The following is a 21460-nucleotide window of genomic DNA, read 5'->3' as shown; positions in this document are numbered from 1 at the left end:
AAGCATCATGACCTCATCACAGTACCTGGTCATTGGCCTAGAGACCCTCTATCATTTGGCCAATCGTAGATCGATTTGGTGACGTTAGCTTTAAAGTCTATCAGGTTGGATGGGGAGGCGGGACAAAGCGCGCCCTGAAGTCAACGATAGTCTATAGAGCGCTGTGATTGGCTAGACTGGCTAATGTAAAGGAGAATAATGAAAATATCGAATGGGATACAATAGAAAAAAACGATTGATAAAAAAACGGTTATTCGAAATGAATAACAGACATGGAAATTCATAATGTCTAGGTTTTCTATGTCACTTGCTTGAGCGCATTGATCAGCGCAAATAAACCGCTCTAAACTTTTTATATCCCATTCCCCTCCCCATGTACTTGCTGGTTGAACGTCACTTGCCTCCTCTTCTATACTGGTCATGTAAGCTACAGGTTATATGTCGTTTTTTTTTTTTTTTTTACAACAGATGTCCTTACATTACCACAACTGCAAAACCGAGCGTTAAAGAACATCAGGTCCGAAATGACAATTTTTATAGGACTGTTAACTCCGCTGTATGCGTTTGTAGATTGGTGAGGAGAGTTATTTTTCTTCCATTCGCCCGCCTACTCCCTGTCAGCAGACCTCCCCTAAAGCACTATTGGATGCCGCAGCCCTGTCCTAAACAGCTGTTTGGTGTTTTTCCACAGCACGATTCGACTAAACACGGTGTCAATCAAATATACATTGCCGTGTAGCTCCTTGGATTCATGAAATCTACTGGCTACTGTAGTGAAATCTGTCCTCTGATTGGCTACATGGACTGGTTGTCAAGGCTTTGGGCTTCATTCACCATTTTGAGCTTGTAGAGTAGAATAGAATGTACAGAGCAGTAGTTTTTCCTCCTTTAAGTTGCTTTACAGAAGAAAGATAATGTGACAGTCCGTTAAATGTCAACCCTGGATTTCCGACTATAGGCCTACTATCGATTTTGCTACTGACTCAATAAATATCTGCATTGAAAATAATTCTGTGGTGAGTAAAACCTACGAATCTTTCTTCTGCAGCACTGCAGTAGCCAGTTTTGCTTTGTCGAGCTGCTACGTTGTAGACGTTGCCAATAATAAGCACCCTTTGTAACTACTAATACAATTATATTTTCCTTTTTTATAATACTCTACGGAGAGAAGTAAAGAGAGGATTGGATGCCACACTTCATAAAAAGGGAGCGGTGCGGGAGGATTGTCAGCCTAAAACTTTTCCCCCAGAAAATATCCATCGCCATAACTGCCATTATAAGAGTGAGACTTCCTATAAGTGTTTTTCTTCGGTTGCGCTTGAAGGCAAAACCTTGAAGCCATCTGCATCACCTACATAGTTATTAGCTTTATTATCTCGCCATAGGCTACTATTCGTGATACAAAATGTCTATTTGAATCTGTCCTTCGCCTGGGCTTGTGGGCCGCGTTTCTACGTTGTGTCCACAATTTGTACTTTTTATTGTAACTTAATGTACATTGTTGCGTTTGCACTCGCTGGTAAATTAGTTACTAAGTTGCATCCAGTAATGTCAACATTTTACAACGGTTGTCACGAATGAATTCGCAGCATAATTACTTGGGCTGCTGTCGTACGAGGTAATTACATATTGTTAGATTTAAGTAAGCCTAAGTCTGTTTGTAATACATTTTTATGAGTTGTTCCACAGCACCATATTTTGGAATACTAGGCCTTTAAATGTTTAATTTCCCGTGTTAAATGTTGCACGAAGAAGATTTTTCTAAGCGGCCTTGTGTTGTTAGACCTGCGTCACTGGACTTCACGGCCCTGTTGTGTAGTAAGCTGATAGTAATCGCAAAGCACTACGACCAATAAGAGTGCTTGACACATATACCGTACGGTACTATTTAGCGAAACTAACAGTGACGCCATTCTTGCATTCGTTTGCATTTTACAGTACTTCACTTTAGGGTTGTTGTTAATAATAATAATAATAATAATAATCTACATTCAGCCTAAGTACTTTGGTAGGTAGGCCCTACGTGACATTTGTAAGTTATCCGGTAGTTGCACGATAGATCCATATTCTCCACTAGTTATCATGGTTTTATAGTTATGTATTGATTAATCGAAATAGTCGAGGTGTAAATTCATCCCACTGTGCACACACTGGTTGAATCAACGTTTTTTCCACGTGATTTAAATGAAATTATGTTTAACCAACGTAGAATAGACGTTGAATAGACGTCTGCCCAGTGGGATGTTATGCGAATATTGATTTTAATTATGCTCACATAGGATATTACCACAAGTTATCCAATGGTGACAAATGGCAATGCTATAACATGGTAATAGTTCAGCATGCTAGGTTTATACAGCATTGAAATGACAACATTTATTGAACATTGATATAACACAAGATTGAACATTGATGCAATATTGATAAATGGATAAGGCTCATACATTTAGAAGGGAAATGCGTTGTGCCTTCTTTTCTCGAAATTGTTATCACTATGACACTCACCCACATACTTGCTGGTGTGCATAGTGCACTATTGAGTAAACAATGTGCACACTTTCAACTTGAAAAAAGTGAGGCAACAAATTATTTTTATGATGACAGTTCTTTGAATGCAATCTCAAGTCTCCTGAATATAATTTCCATAATACAGATACTGGGTTGTAACTGTGTATTATCAAACAGCAGTTTACATGTAGTGTGGTCACAACAATACAGGTCTGTAGTTTCTCATTATAAGTAGATAGATACCTTGGAGTTCTGTAGAGCTAAATTAATTAAATTACTAGACGTACATGACACTAATATTCAATAAATATCATAATTTGTCCCAGACATGATGTACATGTCTCAAACATTCCATGACATGTAGCATTAAATCCCATGTGATAAAAGCAAACTCATACTCCACAACATAATTTTGTCTAGACTTTGATGTTTGTCTTTGGTCGTGCTTTGTTAGAGGATTAGATAGGCTTTTTGTTGAATCATGGCGTTGTGTTGTCTGAAACTCTGAGGCGGATGGGAACTGTGTGCTGGAATAAGGCAAGATAGGCCTACAACACATGGCGCTGCCTGTTTCAATGGAAAACCCAAATCAAACCTGTTGGTTTTCAGTTAGTTTCTGTCATCCACATAGGTCAGCATTCCAGCAACATGAAAAATGCCTCTAAATGAGAGAGTGGTTGGTATGAAATCTAAGGGGAAAGAGAGGACTAAAGAGAGAGGGTAATGAAGTAGCAGGAAGTTAGGTAATGTTCCATGACAGGAAGTGTGGATTGTAGGGGTGGATTGGTTCAGCTATGAAATAGATAAAGGTCACCACCGAGAACGAGTGAGAGAGAAAGAGAAAAAGAGAAATGCTAGTGAACAAGAAGGAATTCCCCCTCCTCAACTGCCATAGCCAAGAAACCAGAGAGAGGGGGAGAGTGTGTGTATGTGGGTGCAGACTTGTCTGGACAAGCACTTCCAAATGTGCTCCCCACTATTCTGCTAAATTGTTATATTACTTTACACACTATATAAGATTGCTTCATTATGGTTTAATTTGTATTCACACAGTGTTAGGTGTATAATTATATGTGATATACAGTTTAAGTTGGAAGTTTACATTCACCTTAGCCAAATACATTTAAACTCAGTTTTTCACAATTCCTGACATATAATCCTAGTAAAAATTCCCTGTCTTAGGTCAGTTAGAATCACCACTTTATTTTAAGAATGTGAAATGTCAGAATAATAGTAGAGAGAGATTTATTTCAGCTTTTATTTCTTTCATCACATTCCCAATTGGTCAGAAGTTTACATACACTCAATTAGTATTTGGTAGCATTGCCTTTCAATTGCTAACTTTGGTAAAACGTTTCGGGTAGCCTTCCACAAGCTTCCCACAATAAGTTGGGTGAATTTTGGCCCATTCATCCTGACAGAGCTGGTGTACTGAGTCACACGCTTGTTCAGTTCTGCCCACACATTTTCTATAGGATTGAGGTCAGGGCTTTGTGATGGCCACTCCAATACCTTGACTTTGTTGTCCTTAAGCCATTTTGCCACAACTTTGGAAGTATGCTTGGGGTCATTGTCCATTTGGAAGCCCCATTTGCGACCAAGCTTTAACTTCCTGACTGATGTCTTGAGATGTTGCTTCAATACAATAAATTGTCTACAATTCATTTTGATTTTCCCATGATGTCAAGCAAAGAGGCACTGAGTTTGAAGGTAGGCCTTGAAATACATCCACAGGTACACCTCCAATTGACTCAAATTATGTCAATTAGCCTATCAGAAGCTTCTAAAGCCATGACATCATTTTCTGGAATTGTCCAAGCTGTTCAAAGGCACAGTCAACTTAGTGTATGTAAACTTCTGACCCACTGGAATTGTGATACAATGAATTATAAGTGAAATAATCTGTCTGTAAACAATTGTTGGAAAAATTACTTGTGTCATGCACAGAGTAGATGTCCTAGCCGACTTGCCAAAACTATAGTTTGTTAACAAGACATTTGTGGAGTGGTTGAAAAACAAGTTTTAATGACTCCAACCTAAGTGTATGTTAACTTCCAACTTCAACTGTAGGCAACATTATGTAATGTACACATTATACACTGAGCGTACGAAAAAGTAGGAACACCTTCTTAATATTGAGTTGTACCCCCTTTTGCCCTCAGAACAGCCTCAATTCGTCGGGGCATGTACTCTACAAGGTGTCGAAAGCATTCCACAGGGATGCTGGCCCATGTTGACTCCAATTCTGGCCCATGTTGACACCACCCAAAGGACATCCAGTTGGCTGGATGTCCTTTGGGTGGTGGACCATTCTTGATACACACGGGAAACTGTTGGGCGTGAAAAACTCAGCAGCGTTGCAGTTCTTGACACACTCAAACCGATGCGCCTGGCACCTACTACCGTACCCTGTTCAAAGGCATTGAAATATTTTCTCTTGCCCAATCACCCGCTGAATGGCACACATACACAATCCATGTCTCAATTGTCTCAAGGCTTAAAAATTCTTCTTTAACCTGTCTCCTCCCCTTCATCTACACTGATTTGAAGTGGATTTAACAGGTGACATCAATAAGGGATCATAGCTTTCACTTGGATTCACCTGGTCAGTCTATGTCATGGACAGAGTAGGTTTTCCTAATGTATATTCATGTGAAATTATTTTGTAATAAAATGGTAATACCCATTACTTCTTGAGTTGAATTATATATCATTCCTATCAATAATAAATGCATTACCAAGGACTCAAACTATATGGTTTTATAGAATAGGCCTGTATTTGAAATTATTTTGAAAAACTGGGCCCAGTTTTGCTTTGACAACCACTTCACCCCACCGCTACCTTGTCCGGTGAATAGGCTTTGTATAATGTCACAATGCATTCAAACATGAATAATCCAGCCCTTGTTACGTTCTGCTCTGTTTCAGGGTCTGGAATAAGGTGGAAAGAGCTGGAGAAACAGAAAGAGGAAAGGACGTGATGAGAAAGAGAGTGGCTAGAAGAGCAGGGAAGTAGAGGGAGGAGAGAGGAACAAAGATTCTGGATTCTGGAAAAATAAGCCACTGTAAATAGTAAAGAACTCCAATGCAGAGATGAAGCCGATTAAAAAGCAAGGAAGGCGCCTTCCCCCGTCGACCCGGGCCAAAGGGGGGAAGAGACGGGGGGCGGGGGACAATGGGGAGAAAAGAGACTCGGACGAGAACAAAGATAGGTCCCCCAAAAGTCAGACCTCACCCCAAACCTCATCTCACTCAGAGTCTTCTCAGGAGGAGTCGGTGACACTCAAGGCGAGGGCCACGCCAGAGAGGGATGACCACAGAGAGGGGCCCCGGCTCCCAGAGACAGCGGCCGCAGCAGCAGGGTCCCTCCCTGGGAAGTCGGAGGACTCCCACCCAGGGAGCGTCAAGTCGCTGAGCACCCACAGCACAGACAGCAGCAGCAGCACCGCCAGTGCTGCCAACAGCCCCAACCCCTCGTCTAACCGCAAGACGGCCACCTTCAAGGCCCGCGTCCCCAAGAAGAAGTACACCTCTGAGCACTGTGCTGCCGCCGCTGCCGCCGCCAACCACGGCAACCCCGGCACGCCTCCACTGAGCAGCAATAGTGCTCACTGTGGCAGTAACACCGGAAGTCAGTCGTCGGGCTTTTCTTCGGCAGCGAGTGAGGGCGGTTCGCTCACTGACATCAACAGTCAGATCAGGAGACCAGCGGAGGACTACACTACCACTATAGCTCCATCACAGGACAGGGACAGCACACCTGGACCCCCTCCCATAGGAGACAGAGATAGGAGAGTCCCAGAGGGAGGCAGAGAAATCTCCCCCAGCCCTGTCCGCTGCTCTTCTACAGACACAGCCAGCGAACACGACCTGGATGTGAGCGAGCCACACCGCTCCAACTCTCACCACACCAATCCCACCACCGAAGCACACACCCTAGCCCTGGTGCAATGTAGCACCCCACACACTCCGACCCCACAGAGCCTGTCGGACGCGCTAGCTGACGCCCTGGCCAAAGGTTTAAAAAACCAGCGGGTGCTAGCCAGGCAGGCTAGGAGAAGGAGTGGAAAAGAGGAAGAGGAGAACGGAGGAGGGGGGAGGGAGAGCATGGACTCAGTGTTCCGAGCGGGTGTGGTGCGGAGGGTGAGCGGCGAGCATGGCAGCCTGGAGGTGCAGCTGAACGGCGAGAAGGAGCTGTACCGGTACCCGTTCCGTGAGGGTGCCCAGGGGCCAGTGGACATCATCATGGATGCCCCGCCGCCTGGCTCCCAGGCCGTGCCCATCGGCACCCCTGTGTGCGTGCCCTTCGGAGGTAACGAGGACAGCGGCACCACAGAGGCCCAGCGCCAGTGGTACCGAGAGGGCCTGGTAACCCAGGTGGACACCCACCCGGCTGTGTCCTACCCCTATAGAGTGTTGTTGGAGGATAGAGCGCCGCCAGGGGATGAGGAGGGGGATGGCAGTGTGGGCACTCCGACGGCTGTGTGGGTGTCCCGTCAGAGCCTCCGCCTGCTGGTGCCCCCCTGGGACCTCGACCTGGGACCCTCCGGAGGGGGGCGAGAGGAAAGCAATGCCGCCGCCGAGAGAGGGAGAGAGAGGGAGAGAGAGAGAGAGGACAGGGACGAGATAGAGGTGGAGCAGGAGCTGTGTCGACTCAGCCGTGGGATGGGGCTCAGCGCGACTGTGACTGGGTCCGTGTTGGGGAGGCTTTCATACCCTGGAACGGCCCCCGCCTCCTCATCTTCCTCTACTGTCAGCTCCCCCGTTACCCCTGCCTCGGTGCTGAGTCTGGTGCCCGGAAGAGAATGGGAGCGAGAGAAGGACCTGATGGAGAGAGAGAGGGAGATCAAGAGGAAACAAGAGAGAGATAACCGAGAGAGGGCCAAACAGCACCACCACTTCATGCCCCTGACCCCTGAGGAGGACATAGAGGTGTCCAACTTCAGCATGGTGCCCATGGGGGCAGCGGGGGGGGAGGTCAAGGCCCTGGCGGTGTCCCAGCACAGGCACATACTCTCCAAGCCGCCCCCTGGCTACCCTAGCCCCCACCTGTCCGTGGTCCGGGGCCTCGGAGGCACTCCGCTGGTGGGCCCCCACCTGGCCCTCAACCACCACCCCCCTCCCTCCCCCACGGTGCTACTGGGCCTGGAGTCGGGAACGCTGGCAGTGGGGGCGGCCGTCATCGCCACCCCTCAGCTGCCCCCTCTGCCCCCCTTGTCCTCCTCGTCCTCCTCGTCCTCCCGCGGCTCCCTGGATAAGCCGCCCTCTTCAAACTCCAGCTCCCACGGTGCATCTGGAGGAGGTGGAGGCTCGTGCTCGGGTTCGGCGTCCTCATCACGCTCCCGCACCCCGCTCACGGCAGCCCAGCAGAAGTACAAGAAGGGCGACGTGGTGTGTACCCCCACAGGCATCCGCAAGAAGTTCAACGGCAAGCAGTGGAGGAGGCTGTGCTCCAGAGAGGGCTGCTCTAAGGAGTCCCAGAGAAGAGGCTACTGCTCGCGTCATCTCTCCATGAGAACTAAAGAGATGGAGGCCAGCGGAGGGGGCAGAGAACGTGGCGGGGCCAGCAGTACGGGCACCCTAACCCCGTCAGACCTGAGACTGGGCGGCGGCCGGACCAGTTCAGAGTTCGACTGGGACAACACGTCGCGAGACAGCAGCGAAGCGAGCAGTAGGGGAGGGGATTCACGCCCCCGCCTGGTCCTGCCCTCGCTCCTGCCCCAGGACTTATCACGCTTCGACTTTGATGAGTGCGAGGCGGCCACCATGCTGGTGTCTCTGGGCAGCTCCCGCTCGGGCACGCCCTCCTTCTCTCCCATCTCCAACCAGTCGCCCTTCTCGCCCACGCCGTCGCCCTCGCCTTCCCCGCTTTTCGTCTTCCGCCCGGCCACCTTCAGCCCCATCACGGCGCCGCCTTCGCTCACCCCTCGCCGCCACCGTCACCTGAGCGGCACTAAGATTGGCACGCCGGGCTCGGAGCGTGAACGCCACCTGTCGGGCATCGTACCCACCTTCCAGACCAACCTCACCTTCACCGTGCCCATGAGCCCCAGCAAGCGGAAACTTGATGCCCTTCCTCCGCCCCTGCCCCTCTCTGCCCAGGATTACGCTAAGCCCGACCAGCAGTTAGGGGAGACTATAGGCCTCAGCCCAGCTGCCTTCAGGGTGCTCTCTCCTCAGAGCCAGCCCACCACTCCCTCCTCCCTCTCCTTCCCCCGGCCGCGGAGCGCCACCAGCCGCCCCCCGTCCTCCGCCGCCTCCACCCCCCCACCCATGCTGGTGTCCCCCACCCCTCCCTCCCCCCTGCCCCAGGACCCCAGCCCCCGCCGCATTGTGCCCCTGCGAGACTCCCCTGTCATCGTGCGGAACCCCGACGTCCCCCTGGCCAAGTTCACAGATGGACCCCTGGGGAGGAGGGGAGGAGGGGGCCGCTCCTCCAGAGAGCACATCCAGCCCCTGCACCTTGCCACCGGCCTCCAAGCACCCGTGCCCATCAACGGCGCCGCCACCAATGGAGCAGTCCTCCTGCGAAACCCCGCCTCCACCCTGGTCCTTGTAACCTCCTCCCAGTCCCTGATCCCAGCCGTCGCCGGACGCCCTGCTCACTCCAGCCCAGCCCTCAGTGGTGGCTCCGCCTCCATCTTCTCTACTGGCTCCGCCCTCTCCAGCTCTGGATCAGGCGGTAGGGAGTGGGAGAGGAAGCCCGGCGGGCACCAGGACGCCATTGGAGGGGCACTGCCCCAGCCGGTAGCCTGCCACCCCTCGCCAACCGCCCTGCTGCCACTTATCCTACCAGCCGAGTCCCCTCACCCTGCACCCCGCAAGGACATCATCATTGGACGGCCCGGGACAGGTAAGACAACAATCATTATAGGGGTGTATAGGGTTTAGTATATAGGGGTTAGTATATAGGGGTTAGTATGTAGGGGTGTATAGGGGTTAGTATGTAGGGCTGAATAGGGGTTAATATATAGGGGTTAGTATATAGGGGTGTATATAGGGGTTAGTCTATAGGGGTGTATAGGGGTTAGTATATAGTGGTTAGTATATAGGGGTGTATAGGGGTTAGTATATAGAGGTGTATAGGGGTTAGTATATAGTGGTTAGTATATAGGGGTGTATAGGGGTTAGTATATAGGGGTTAGTATATAGAGGTGTATAGGGGTTAGAATATAGACGTGTATGGGGTTAGTATATAGAGGTATATAGGGGTAGGTATATAGGGGTGTATAGGGGTTAGTATATAGGGGTAGGTATATAGGGGTGTATAGGGGTTAGTATATAGAGGTATATAGGGGTAGGTATATAGGGGTGTATAGGGGTTAGTATATAGAGGTGTATGGGGTTAGTATATAGAGGTATATAGGGGTAGGTATATAGGGGTGTATAGGGGTTAGTATATAGAGGTGTATGGGGTTAGTACAGTGCATACAGAAAGTATTCAGACCCCTTGACTTTTTCCACGTTTTGTTACGTTACAGCCTTATTAAAAAATGGATGAAATTGTTTATTTTCCTCATCAATCTACGCACAATACCCCATAATTAAAAAATACATTTACATACAGTTACAGTCGAAAGTTTACATACACTTAGGTTAGAGTCATTAAAACTTGTTTTTCAACCACTCCACAAATTTCTTGTTAACAAACTATTGTTTTGGCAAGTCGGTTAGGACATCAAGTAATTTTTCCAACAATTGTTTACAGACAGATTATTTCACTTATAATTCACTGTATCACAATTCCAGTGGGTCAGAAGTTTACATACACTAAGTTGACTGTGCCTTTAAACAGTTTGGAAAATTCCAGAAAATGATGTCATGGCTTTAGAAGCTTCTGAAAGGCTAATTGACATAATTTGAGTCAATTGGAGGTGTACCTGTGGATGTATTTCAAGGCCTACCTTCAAACTCAGTGCCTCTTTGCTTGACATCATGGGAAAATCAAAATAATTCAGCCAAGACCTCAGATTTTTTTTTTGTAGAACTCCACAAGTCTGGTTCATCCTTTGGAGCAATTTCCAAACGCCTGAAGGTACCACTTTCATCTGTACAAACAATAGTACGCAAGTATAAACACCACAGGACCACGCAGCCGTCATACCACTCAGGAAGTAGACGCGTTCTGTCTCCTAGAGATGAACGTACTTTGGTGCGAAAAGTGCAAATCAGTCCCAGAACAACAGCAAAGGACCTTGTGAAGATGCTGGAGGAAACAGGTACAAAAGTATCTATATCCACAGTAAAACGAGTCATATATCAACATAACCTGAAAGGCCACTCAGCAAGGAAGAAGCCACTGCTCCAAAACCGCCATAAAAAACCCAGACTACGGTTTGCAACTGCACATGGGGACAAAGATTGTACTTTTTGGAGAAATGTCCTCTGGTCTGATGAAACAAAAATAGAACTGTTTGGCCATAATGACCATCGTTATGTTTGGAGGAAAAAGGGGAATGCTTGCAAACCGAAGAACACCATACCATCCGTGAAGCACAGGGTGGCAGCATCATGCTGTGGGGGTGCTTTGCTGCAGGAGGGACTGGTGCATTTCACAAAATAGATGGCATCATGAGGAAGGAAAATTATGTGGATATATTGAAGCAACATCTCAAGACATCAGTCAAGTTAAAGCTTGGTCGCAAATGGGTCTTCCAAATGGACAATGACCCCAAGCATACTTCCAAGGTTGTGCCAAAATTGCTTAAGGACAACAAAGTCAAGGTATTGGAGTGGCCATCACAAAGCCCTGACCTCAATCCTATAGAAAATGTGTGGGCAGAACTGAAAAAGCGGGTGCGCGCAATGAGGCCTACAAACCTGACTCAGTTACACCAGCTCTGTCAGGAGGAATGGGCCAAAATTCACGCAACTTATTGTGGGAAGCTTGTGGAAGGCTACCCGAAACGTTTGACCCAAGTTAAACAATTTGAAGGCAATGCTATCAAATACTAATTGAGTGTATGTAAACTTCTGACCCACTGGGAATGTGATGAAAGAAATAAAAGCTGAAATAAATCATTCTCTCTACTATTATTCTGACATTTCACATTCTTAAAATAAAGTGGTGATCCTAACTGATCTAAGACAGGGAAACTGAGTTTAAATGTATTTGTCTAAGATGTATGTAAACTTCCGACTTCAACTTTAAGTATTCAGACCCTTTACTCTGTACTTTGTTGAAGCAGCTTTGGCAGCGATTACAGCCTTGAGTCTTCTTGGGTATGACGCTACAAGCTTTGCACACCCGTATTTGGGGAGTTTCTCCATTCTTCTCTGCAGATCCTCTCAAGCTCTGTCAGGTTGGATGGGGAGTGTCGCTACACAGCTATTTTCAGGTCTCTCCAGAGATGTTAGATCAGGTTAAAGTCCGGGCTGTGGCTGGGCCACTCAAGGACATTCAGAGACTTGTCCCGAAGCCACTCCTGCGTTGTCTTGGCTGTGTGATTAGGGTCGGTGTCCTGTTGGAAGGTGAACCTTCGCCTTAGTCTGAGGTCCTGAGCGCTCTGGAGCAGGTTTTCATCAAGGATCTCTCTGTACTTTGCTCCGTTCATCTTTCCCTCGATCCTGACTAGTCTCCCAGTCCCTGCCACTGAAAAAGATCCCCACATCATTGTGCTGCCATCACCATGCTTCACCGTAGGGTGGTGCCAGGTTTCCTCCAGACGTGATGCTTGGCATTCAGGCCAAAGAATTCAATCTTGGTTTCATCAGACCAGAGCATCTTGTTTCTCATGGTCTGAGAGTCTTTTAGGTGCCTTTTGGCAAACTCCAAGCGGGCAGTTATGTGCCTATTACTGAGGAGTGGCTTCCATCTGGCCACTCTACCATAATGGCCTGATTGGTGGAGTGCTGCAGAGATGGTTGTCCTTCTGGAAGGTTCTCCCATCTCCACAGAGGAACTCTGGAGCTCTGTCAGAGTGACCATCACATTATTGGTCACCTCCCTAACCAAGGCCCTTCTACCCCGATTGCTCAGTTTGGCCGGGCGGCCAGCTCTAAGAAGAGTCTTGGTGGTTCCAAACTTCTTCCATTTAAGAATGATGGAGGCCACTGTTTTCTTGGGGACCTTCAATGCGGCAGAATTTTTTTGTCAACTGAGGGACCTTATATAGACAGGTGTGTGCCTTTCCAAATCATGTCCAATCAATTGAATTTACCACAGATGGACTCCAATCAAGTTGCAGAAATATCTCAAGGATGATCAATAGAAACAGGATGCACCTGAGCTCAATTTCGAGTCTCATAGCAAAGGGTCTGAATACTTATGTAAATTAGGTATTTCAGTTTTTTTTATTCTTAATACATTTGCAAACATTTCTAAAAACCTGTTTTCACTTTGTCATTATGTTGTATTGTGTGTGGATTGATGAGGGGGAAAAAATATTTTATCAATTTTAGAATAAGGCTGTAACGTAACAAAATGTAGAAAAAGTCAAAGGGTCTGAATGCTTTCTGAATTCACTGTATATAGAGGTGTATGGGGTTAGTATATAGGGGTGTTTAGGGGTTAGTATATAGAGCTGTATAGGGGTTAGTATATGGAGGTGTATAGGGATTAGTATATGGGGGTATATAGGGGTTAGTATATAGAGGCTTACGTGGTTAGTATATAGGGGTGTATGGGGTTAGTATATAGAGGTGTATATAGGGGTTATTATATAGGGTGTATAGGGGTTAGTATATAGATGTGTAAAGGGGTTAGTAAATAGGGGTGTATAGGGGTTCGTATATAGAGGTGGTTATATAGGGGTTAGTATATAGGGGTGTATGGGGTTAGTATATAGAGGTGTATAGGGATTAGTGTATAGGGGTTCGTATATAGAGGTGTATAGGGGTTAGTATATAGAGGTGTATGGGGTTAGTATATAGGGGTTATTATATAGGGTGTATAGGGGTTAGTATATAGAGGTGTATAGGGGTTAGTATATAGAGGTGTATGGGGTTAGTATATAGGGGTTATTATATAGGGTGTATAGGGGTTAGTATATAGAGGTGTATGAGGTTAGTATATAGGGGTTAGTATATAGGGGTGTATAGGGGTTAGTATATAGAGGTGTATGGGGTTAGTATATAGGGGTTATTATATAGGGTGTATAGGGGTTAGTATATAGAGGTGTATGGGGTTAGTATATAGGGGTTAGTATATAGAGGTGTATAGGGGTTAGTATATAGAGGTGTATGGGGTTAGTATATAGGGGTTAGTATATAGGGTGTATAGGGGTTAGTATATAGAGGTGTATAGGGGTTAGTATATAGAGGTGTATAGGGGTTAGTATATAGAGGTGTATGGGGTTAGTATATAGGGGTTATTATATAGGGTGTATAGGGGTTAGTATATAGAGGTGTATAGGGGTTAGTATATAGAGGTGTATGGGGTTAGTATATAGGGGTTATTATATAGGGTGTATAGGGGTTAGTATATAGAGGTGTATGGGGTTAGTATATAGGGGTTAGTATATAGGGGTGTATAGGGGTTAGTATATAGAGGTGTATGGGGTTAGTATATAGGGGTTATTATATAGGGTGTATAGGGGTTAGTATATAGAGGTGTATGGGGTTAGTATATAGGGGTTAGTATATAGAGGTGTATAGGGGTTAGTATATAGAGGTGTATGGGGTTAGTATATAGGGGTTAGTATATAGAGGTGTATAGGGGTTAGTATATAGAGGTGTATGGGGTTAGTATATAGGGGTTATTATATAGGGTGTATAGGGGTTAGTATATAGAGGTGTATAGGGGTTAGTATATAGAGGTGTATGGGGTTAGTATATAGGGGTTAGTATATAGAGGTGTATAGGGGTGAGGGGTGTACAGACATCATAGTAACATACATCAGTGATAAGGGAAATGGGAAGAGTTATTATTGCAGGTATGCGACACCATTCTTCCACAAGAAATTCCATCATTTGGTGTTTTGTTGACGGTGGTGGAAAACGTTCCAGAATCTTCCATAAGTGTTCAATTGGGTTTAGATCTGGTGACTGAGACGGCCATGGCATATGGTTTACATCGTTATTCAGTGACCACTCGTGCCCTGTGGATGGGGGCATTGTCATCCTGGAAGAGAGTGAGACCACTCCCATCGGGATAGAAATGATTCACCACAGGTTGAAGGTGATCACTCAGAATGGCTGTGTATTTATTGGTGTTTACCTTGCCCTCTAAGGGGTTGAGTGGATCTAAACCATGCCAGGAAAATGCACCCCACACCAATAACAGAGACGTCAGAACCCTCATTTACTCAAGTGTTTTCTTTATTTTGGCAGTTACCTGTGTGTAAAAATGAGTGACTTCAGTGACAAGAAATGTACATTTGAGTGTGGTGAAATGGTTCAACATGGCTGCAAGAATGCTGTGTCAGGCATAAGGTAGTAGGCAGACAAATATAATGTTTGTGGTTCAGTCGTTCTGGTATGTCTTTCATAATGTTTGTACTGGTGTGGCTCAGTGTGTGTGTGGTGTAGTTTGGTGTGGGGATGGGTGGGGGTCAACGAGTGTGTGAGAAGGGGTGTTGGTCTGTGTGCTTCAGTTTCAGTTAAACTTTTAAAAGGACTTGTCTAGACATGCAAGGCTGCTGAGCACAGGGAGGACACTCACACACAGTTCTTAATATAGCAGACAATACACAACCTCGGGCAGAGCACCAAGGGCATGTTTTTTTTTGATCCCACTGAACTGAAAAGGAGTAATGGTATTTCAGTGTTGTCATGGATACTTTGTCTCTGGATAGAAATAGTGCAGTTAAGTGTAGAGCTCTTTCTGCTTATTGGATTGTGCTTCTCTCCTCTATTCTATCAGTTATTCTCTATGGGGGCGAATCCTAACTTCCACTTCAAATGTTCACTTAGTCCCGTTGAAGTCAATGGGAGATGAACGGTTAAAGCTAGCCCGTCTAGACCAGTAGTCTCAATTTGTGTGAAATAACAAGCTCCCCCATGACCCTCCCACATGTCATGAGATTATCTGAGGAGCTGTCGCAAGTTTAAGTTCAAACACTTCTGAGAAGAAACCCCTCTATCCTGGAAACACAACTCATGTACAGTATCTCACCTGGCCAACATCAAATCAAATGTTATTTGTCACATGCTTCATAAACAACAGGTGTACACTAACAGTGAAATGCTTACTTACGGGCTCTTCCCAACAATATAGAGAAAAAAATAGAAATAATAGAAAAATAATAACAATGAATAAATACACAATAAGTAACGATAACTTAGCTATATACACAGGGTACCAGTACCGAGTAGATGTGCAGGGGTATGAGATAATTGAGGTAGATACACTATATATACAAATTTATGTGGACACCCCTTCAAATTAATAGATTCGGCTATTTCAGCCACACCCGTTGCTGACAGGTGTATAAAATCGAGCACAACGCCATGCAATCTCCATAGACAAACATTGGCAGTAGAATGGCCTTACTGAAGAGCTCAGTGACTTTCAACGTGGCACCGTCATAGGATGCCACCTTTACAACAAGTCAGTTTGTCAAATTTCTTCCCTGCTAGAGCTGCTCCGGTCAACTGCCCCGGTCAACAATGGCTCAGCCGCGAAGTGGAAGGCCACTGGAAGCAACGTCAGCACAAGAACTGTTCGTCGGGAGCTTCATGAAATGGGTTTCCATGGCCGATCAGCCACAAATGCCAAGTGTTGGCTGGAGTGGTGTTTAGCTCGCCGCCATTGGACTTTGGAGAAGTGGAAACGCGTTCTTTGGAGTGATGAATCACCCTTCACCATCTGGCAGTCCGACGGACTAATCTGGGTTTGATGCCAGGAGAACGCTACCTGCCCCAATGCATAGTGCCAACTGTAAAGTTTGGTGGAGGAGGAATAATGGTCTGGGGCTGTTTTTTCATGGTTCGGGCTAGGCCCCTTAGTTCCAGTGAAGGGAAATCTTAACGCTACAGCATACAATGACATTCTAGCCGATTCTGTGCTTCCAACTTTGTGGCAAAAGTTTGGGGAAGGCCCTTTCATTTTTCAGCATGACAATGCCCCCGTGCACAAAGTGAGGTCCAAATAGAAAGGGTTTGCCGAGATCGGTGTGGAAGAACTTGACTGGCCTGCACAGAGCCCTGACCTCATCCCATCGAACACCTTTGCGATGAATTGGAACACAGACTGCGAGCCAGGGCTAATCGCCCAACATCAGTGCCCGACCTCACTAATGCGCTTGTGACTGAATGGAAGCAAGTCCTCGCAGCAATGTTCCAAAATCTAGTGGAAAGCCTTCCCAGAAGAGCGGAGGCTGTTATAGCAGCAAAGGGGGGACCAACTCCATATTAATGCCCATGATTTTGGAATGAGATGTTCGATGAGCACGTGTCCACATACTTTTGGTTATGTAGTGTATGTGCATATAACTAGGAATAAAGTGACAGATAATAAACAGTAGCAGCAGCGTATTTGATGAGTTAGTGCAAAAAAGGGTCAATAGTCCGGGTAGTTATTTGGTTAACAATTTAACTAACTATTTAGCAGTCTTATGGCTTGGGGGTAGAAGCTGTTCAGGGTCCTGTTGCTTCCAGACTTGGGGCATCAGTACCGCTTGCCATGCTGTAGCAGAGAGAACAGTCTATGACTTGGGTGGCTGGAGTCTTTTACAATTTGCAGGGCCTTCCTCTGACACCGCCTTGTAAAGAGGTCCTGGATGGCAGGAAGCTCGGCCCCAGTGATGTACTGGGCTGTACGCACTACCCTCTGTAGCACCTTTAAGGTCGGATGCCAATCAGTTGCCATACCAAGTGGTGATGCAGCCAGTCAAGATGCTCTCAATGGTGCAGCTGTAAAACTTTTGAGGATCTCAGGTCCCATGCCGAATCTTTTCAGCCTCCTGAGGGGGGCATTGTCGTACCCTCTTCATGACTGTGTTGGTCTGTGTGGACCATGATAGATCCTTAGTGATATGGACACTCAAGGGTCACTTGAAAATGTCAGGGGATCAATCTCAATGTGACTCAAAAATCTTAAGAAGCTGCAATGTGTAAAACCCCATATTAGTATACGTTGTTCTTGACCAACTAGGTTGTCATTGTAAAATATAATTTGTTCTCAATTATATACTTGGCTAAATATCTGAAATAATTGAAGCATATTATATACTAAGCAAGACCTGTGTTGCTTTTCCAATAAGACTCTATATATTAGTGTTCCCTTTGACTGTTTGACTGTATTACTGTTAACCAGTGCACTCTTAGAAGAAAAGGTGCTATCCAGAACCTAAAAGGGTTCTTCGGCTGTCCCCATAGGAGAACCCTTTGGAGAACCCTTTTTTGTTCCAGGTAGAACCCTTTTGAGTTCCCTGTGGAACCCTTTACACAGAGGGTTCTACATGGAACCCAAAAGAGTTCTACCTGTAACCAAAAAGGGTTCTCCTATGGGGACAGCCGAAGAACCCTTTTGGAACCCTTTTTTCCTAAGAGAGTGTGTTTTCCAAAATGGTGGGTCAATTCCCAATGGGGCTGAGAGGGTCACGACTAAAGACTGTGCTCAGACAGGAAATATTTTGTTTTTCTTAAGGGTCACAAGAGAATTCAAATGGCGGAGAATTCAGTATAGTCATGCCGTCACTGCACAAATACGTTTGGGACTTAAAATAAATCACCAACTATTCTTAATATTTTCCTTTCGAATCTGCCTTTTCCTCCCACAGTATGGACCAATGTGGAGCCCCGGTCAGTGCCAGTGTTTCCTTGGCATTCATTGGTCCCTTTCCTGGAGCCTAGCCAATCGAGTACGGCTGCCCAGCCCGCTGATGGCCAACAGCTTGTCAATCAGAGCAAAGGTGAGGATTTGTTCAACACTTCACTTATGTGTTGAATAAATAGGCCTATTCTAGTCAGGTTGCATACACAACTCATGTGTTGTACTTACTTCTTTTGTAAAGATAGTTATGGAGAAAAGTTCAGTATACCGTATTGCATTTTTCACTGTTTACTGCATCACTTCATAAATAAATAACTGTTAAATAACTGAACTAATATCAATAATTCTCAGTACAAAAAAAACAAAAAAACATTTATGTTGGTGAAATTCAACCTGCCTGTTTTTGCAATTACGTTGAGATTTAGTAACATGGGTTACATTGAGTTGATTATTGAGTCCAATAATCATAATTTCTCTATTAAACCATTTTAGCTACTTAATGTAAGGGATAATCAACAAGGGGCTATGCGTTCTCTGGAAAGAATGCACGGCGCAGAAGGTGGGTGCCACGACACGGAGCAGAGTGATAATAAACCACCAGCATCCACCAACTAACTCCCTTCTCTCTTGTCTCAGAGCCTCGTTGCGGGGTGGCCCTAGTGAGTGACGGATGGGTGGGTCCACCAGACGCAGAGCGAGGGTCTCCATCCTGCCCACCACCCTCCTCCAATGACAACAACCCCCCAGCTGAAAGAGCAGAAAGAGGTGGAGCCGACAGCGAGACAGAGAGCGATGCAGACGACCCGTACGTTTTTTATAGGTTGTTTAATGGTCATTCGAAAGTGTGTCAACTGTTGTATTGCAGGTGACACACTACGAGTGTGTGGTAAAAGGAAATAATGTTGTCTGTAATCTTTGACAGCCCCACTTTGGCTTTCAAGAACATTCCATCACAAAGGCTTGCATTGCAGTAGGAACCAGGAAAGACCAGTTCTCTTTCAATTGCCCTGGTTTCATTGATTGTTGAATCCACTTAGTTTGATGGAGAGACCTACATAGAGAAAATGTCATAGTTGTGTTTGTACACATTAGAATGTACCACTTAAAACCACAAAATGGACTTAGAAATTAAGTGATGAAGAAGGATAAATTCTTATTTACAATGACGGCCTACCCCAGCCAAACCCGGACGACGCTGGGCAAATTGTGCGCCGCCAATTGAAGAAGATTGGAAAACCTGCCCTTTTTCTCATACACATTCACACATTATTAAATGTTTCTGATTGGCAGGCCATAATCATATTAAGTTTCTGATTGGCATGCCATATTCACATTGAGTTTCTGATTGGCAGGCCATAATCATATTGAGTTTCTGATTGGCAGGTTTTTTCCGGGTGTAGCCAATGATCCTGCCCCGTCTACGGGCCCTATCAAGAGGCGCACTCAGTCCCTCAGTGCCCTTCCCAAAGATGGAGAAAGAAAGGTGAGCTCTCTGCTTGTCTGTCTCTGGCTTCTATTTTCTTATCTGTGTCTCTCAGTCTAATATCTCCCAGTCACATACAGTATGTGTCCCTCTCTCTGTGTGCTATTAGCTCAAACTAGAAATTGCCATTATCTACAGATCGAGGATCAGATTACCTGACCCCCAATCCCAATCTTACCATTAGGGGGATAAAAAATATCTTACCCTGTATCAGTGATTAGGGGCAAATTCGACCTACTCCTTGTGGCTCATCCCTTCCATGCACCCTCTTACCACATCTCTCTCTCTCAGAGGGAAAAGGACCACATTCGGCGGCCAATGAACGCGTTCATGATCTTCAGCAAGCGTCACCGGGCGCTGGTGCACCAGAGGCACCCCAACCAGGACAACCGCACGGTCAGCAAAATCCTGGGCGAGTGGTGGTACGCCCTGGGGCCCAAAGAGAAGCAGAAGTACCACGATCTTGCCTTCCAGGTACATACCAATGATGTATATAAACCCTGGATGACTGACAGGGGGCGCTTTATTGAAGCCACCGTGCAGCCATCTTGGTACTCCTCCACCATTGTGAAAAACGATTTTGAAAGCTATAGAAATGCATTTATTAATGTCTACATTAATTTTCTATTACAGACACCTTAATGCAAATTCAATTATGTTATCTAAACATAAAAAAATTTATATATACAGTACCAGTCAAAAGTTTGGACACACCTACTCATTCCAGGGTTTTTCTTTATTTTTACTATTTTCTACATTGTAGAATAATAGTGAAGACATCAAAACGATGAAATAACACATATATATTTTATATTTGAGATTCTTCAAATAGCCACCTTTTGCCTTGATGACAGCTTTGCACGCTCTTGGCATTCTCTCAACCAGCTTCATGAGGTAGTCACCTGGAATGCATTTCAATTAACAGGTGTGCCTTGTTAAAAGGTAATTTGTGGAATTTCATTCCTTCTTAATGCGTTTGAGCCAATCAGTTGTGTTGTGACAAGGTAGGGGGGGTATACAGAAAATAGCCCTATTTGGTAAAAGGCCAAGTCCATATTATGGCAAGAACAGCTCAAATAAGCAAAGAGAAATGACAGTCCATCATTACTTCAAGACATGAAGGTCAGTCAATCCGGAAAATTTCAAGAACTTTGAAAGTTTCTTCAAGTGCAGTCGCAAAAACCATCAAGCACTATGATGAAACTGGCTCTCATGAGGATCGCCACAGGAAAGGAAGACCCAGAGTTACCTCTGCTGCAGAGGATAAGTTCATTAGAGTTAACTGCACCTCAGATTGTAGACCAAATAAATTCACAGAGTTCAAGTAACAGACACATCTCAACATCAACTGTTTTTTTTTTTTCAACTGTTCAGAGGAGACTGTGTGAATCAGGCCTTCATGGTCGAATTGCTGCAAATAAACCACTACTAAAGGACACCAATAATAAGAAGAGACTTGCTTGGGCCAAGAAACACGAGCAATGGACATTAGACCGGTGGAAGTCTGTCCTTTGGTCTGATGAGTCCAAATTTGAGATTTTTGGTTCCAACCGCCGTGTCTTTGTGAGACAAAGAGTACATTTACATTTTTTTTTACATTTTAGTCATTTTAGCAGACGCTCTTATCCAGAGCGACTTACAGTTAGCAAATACATTATATTATCGAACCCACAACACTGGCGTTGCAAACGCCATGCTCTACCAACTGAGCTACATCCCCTGTCGGCCATTCCCTCCCCTATCCTGGACGACGCTGGGCCAATTGTGCGTCGGTGAACGGATGATCTCCGCATGTGTGGTTCCCACCGTGAAGC

The 21460-nt window shown here is 45.6% G+C and overlaps 1 protein-coding gene across 2 annotated transcripts in view; it reads left to right on the top strand.

Annotated features, from left to right (window-relative positions):
* The first annotated feature begins 857 nt into the window (after window positions 1-857).
* The window catches only part of LOC121586443 (protein capicua homolog), a 38732-nt gene continuing 18129 nt past the window's right edge, over window positions 858-21460 (top strand). For both annotated transcript variants that reach the window (XM_041903124.2, XM_041903123.2), the window contains exons 1-6: window positions 858-1016; window positions 5437-9361; window positions 18171-18302; window positions 18800-18968; window positions 19547-19646; window positions 19938-20120. In XM_041903124.2, coding sequence (XP_041759058.2) covers window positions 5602-9361; window positions 18171-18302; window positions 18800-18968; window positions 19547-19646; window positions 19938-20120 — 4344 coding nt within the window. In that variant the 5' untranslated portion in view covers window positions 858-1016; window positions 5437-5601. The remainder of the gene's footprint in view (window positions 1017-5436; window positions 9362-18170; window positions 18303-18799; window positions 18969-19546; window positions 19647-19937; window positions 20121-21460) is intronic.

The sequence above is a fragment of the Coregonus clupeaformis genome, chromosome 17 (genome assembly GCF_020615455.1).
Source record: "Coregonus clupeaformis isolate EN_2021a chromosome 17, ASM2061545v1, whole genome shotgun sequence".
NCBI classification, from domain to species: domain Eukaryota; kingdom Metazoa; phylum Chordata; class Actinopteri; order Salmoniformes; family Salmonidae; genus Coregonus; species Coregonus clupeaformis.
Note: the sequence above shows the minus strand (reverse complement) of the source record. Positions and strands in the feature narration are given on the sequence as shown.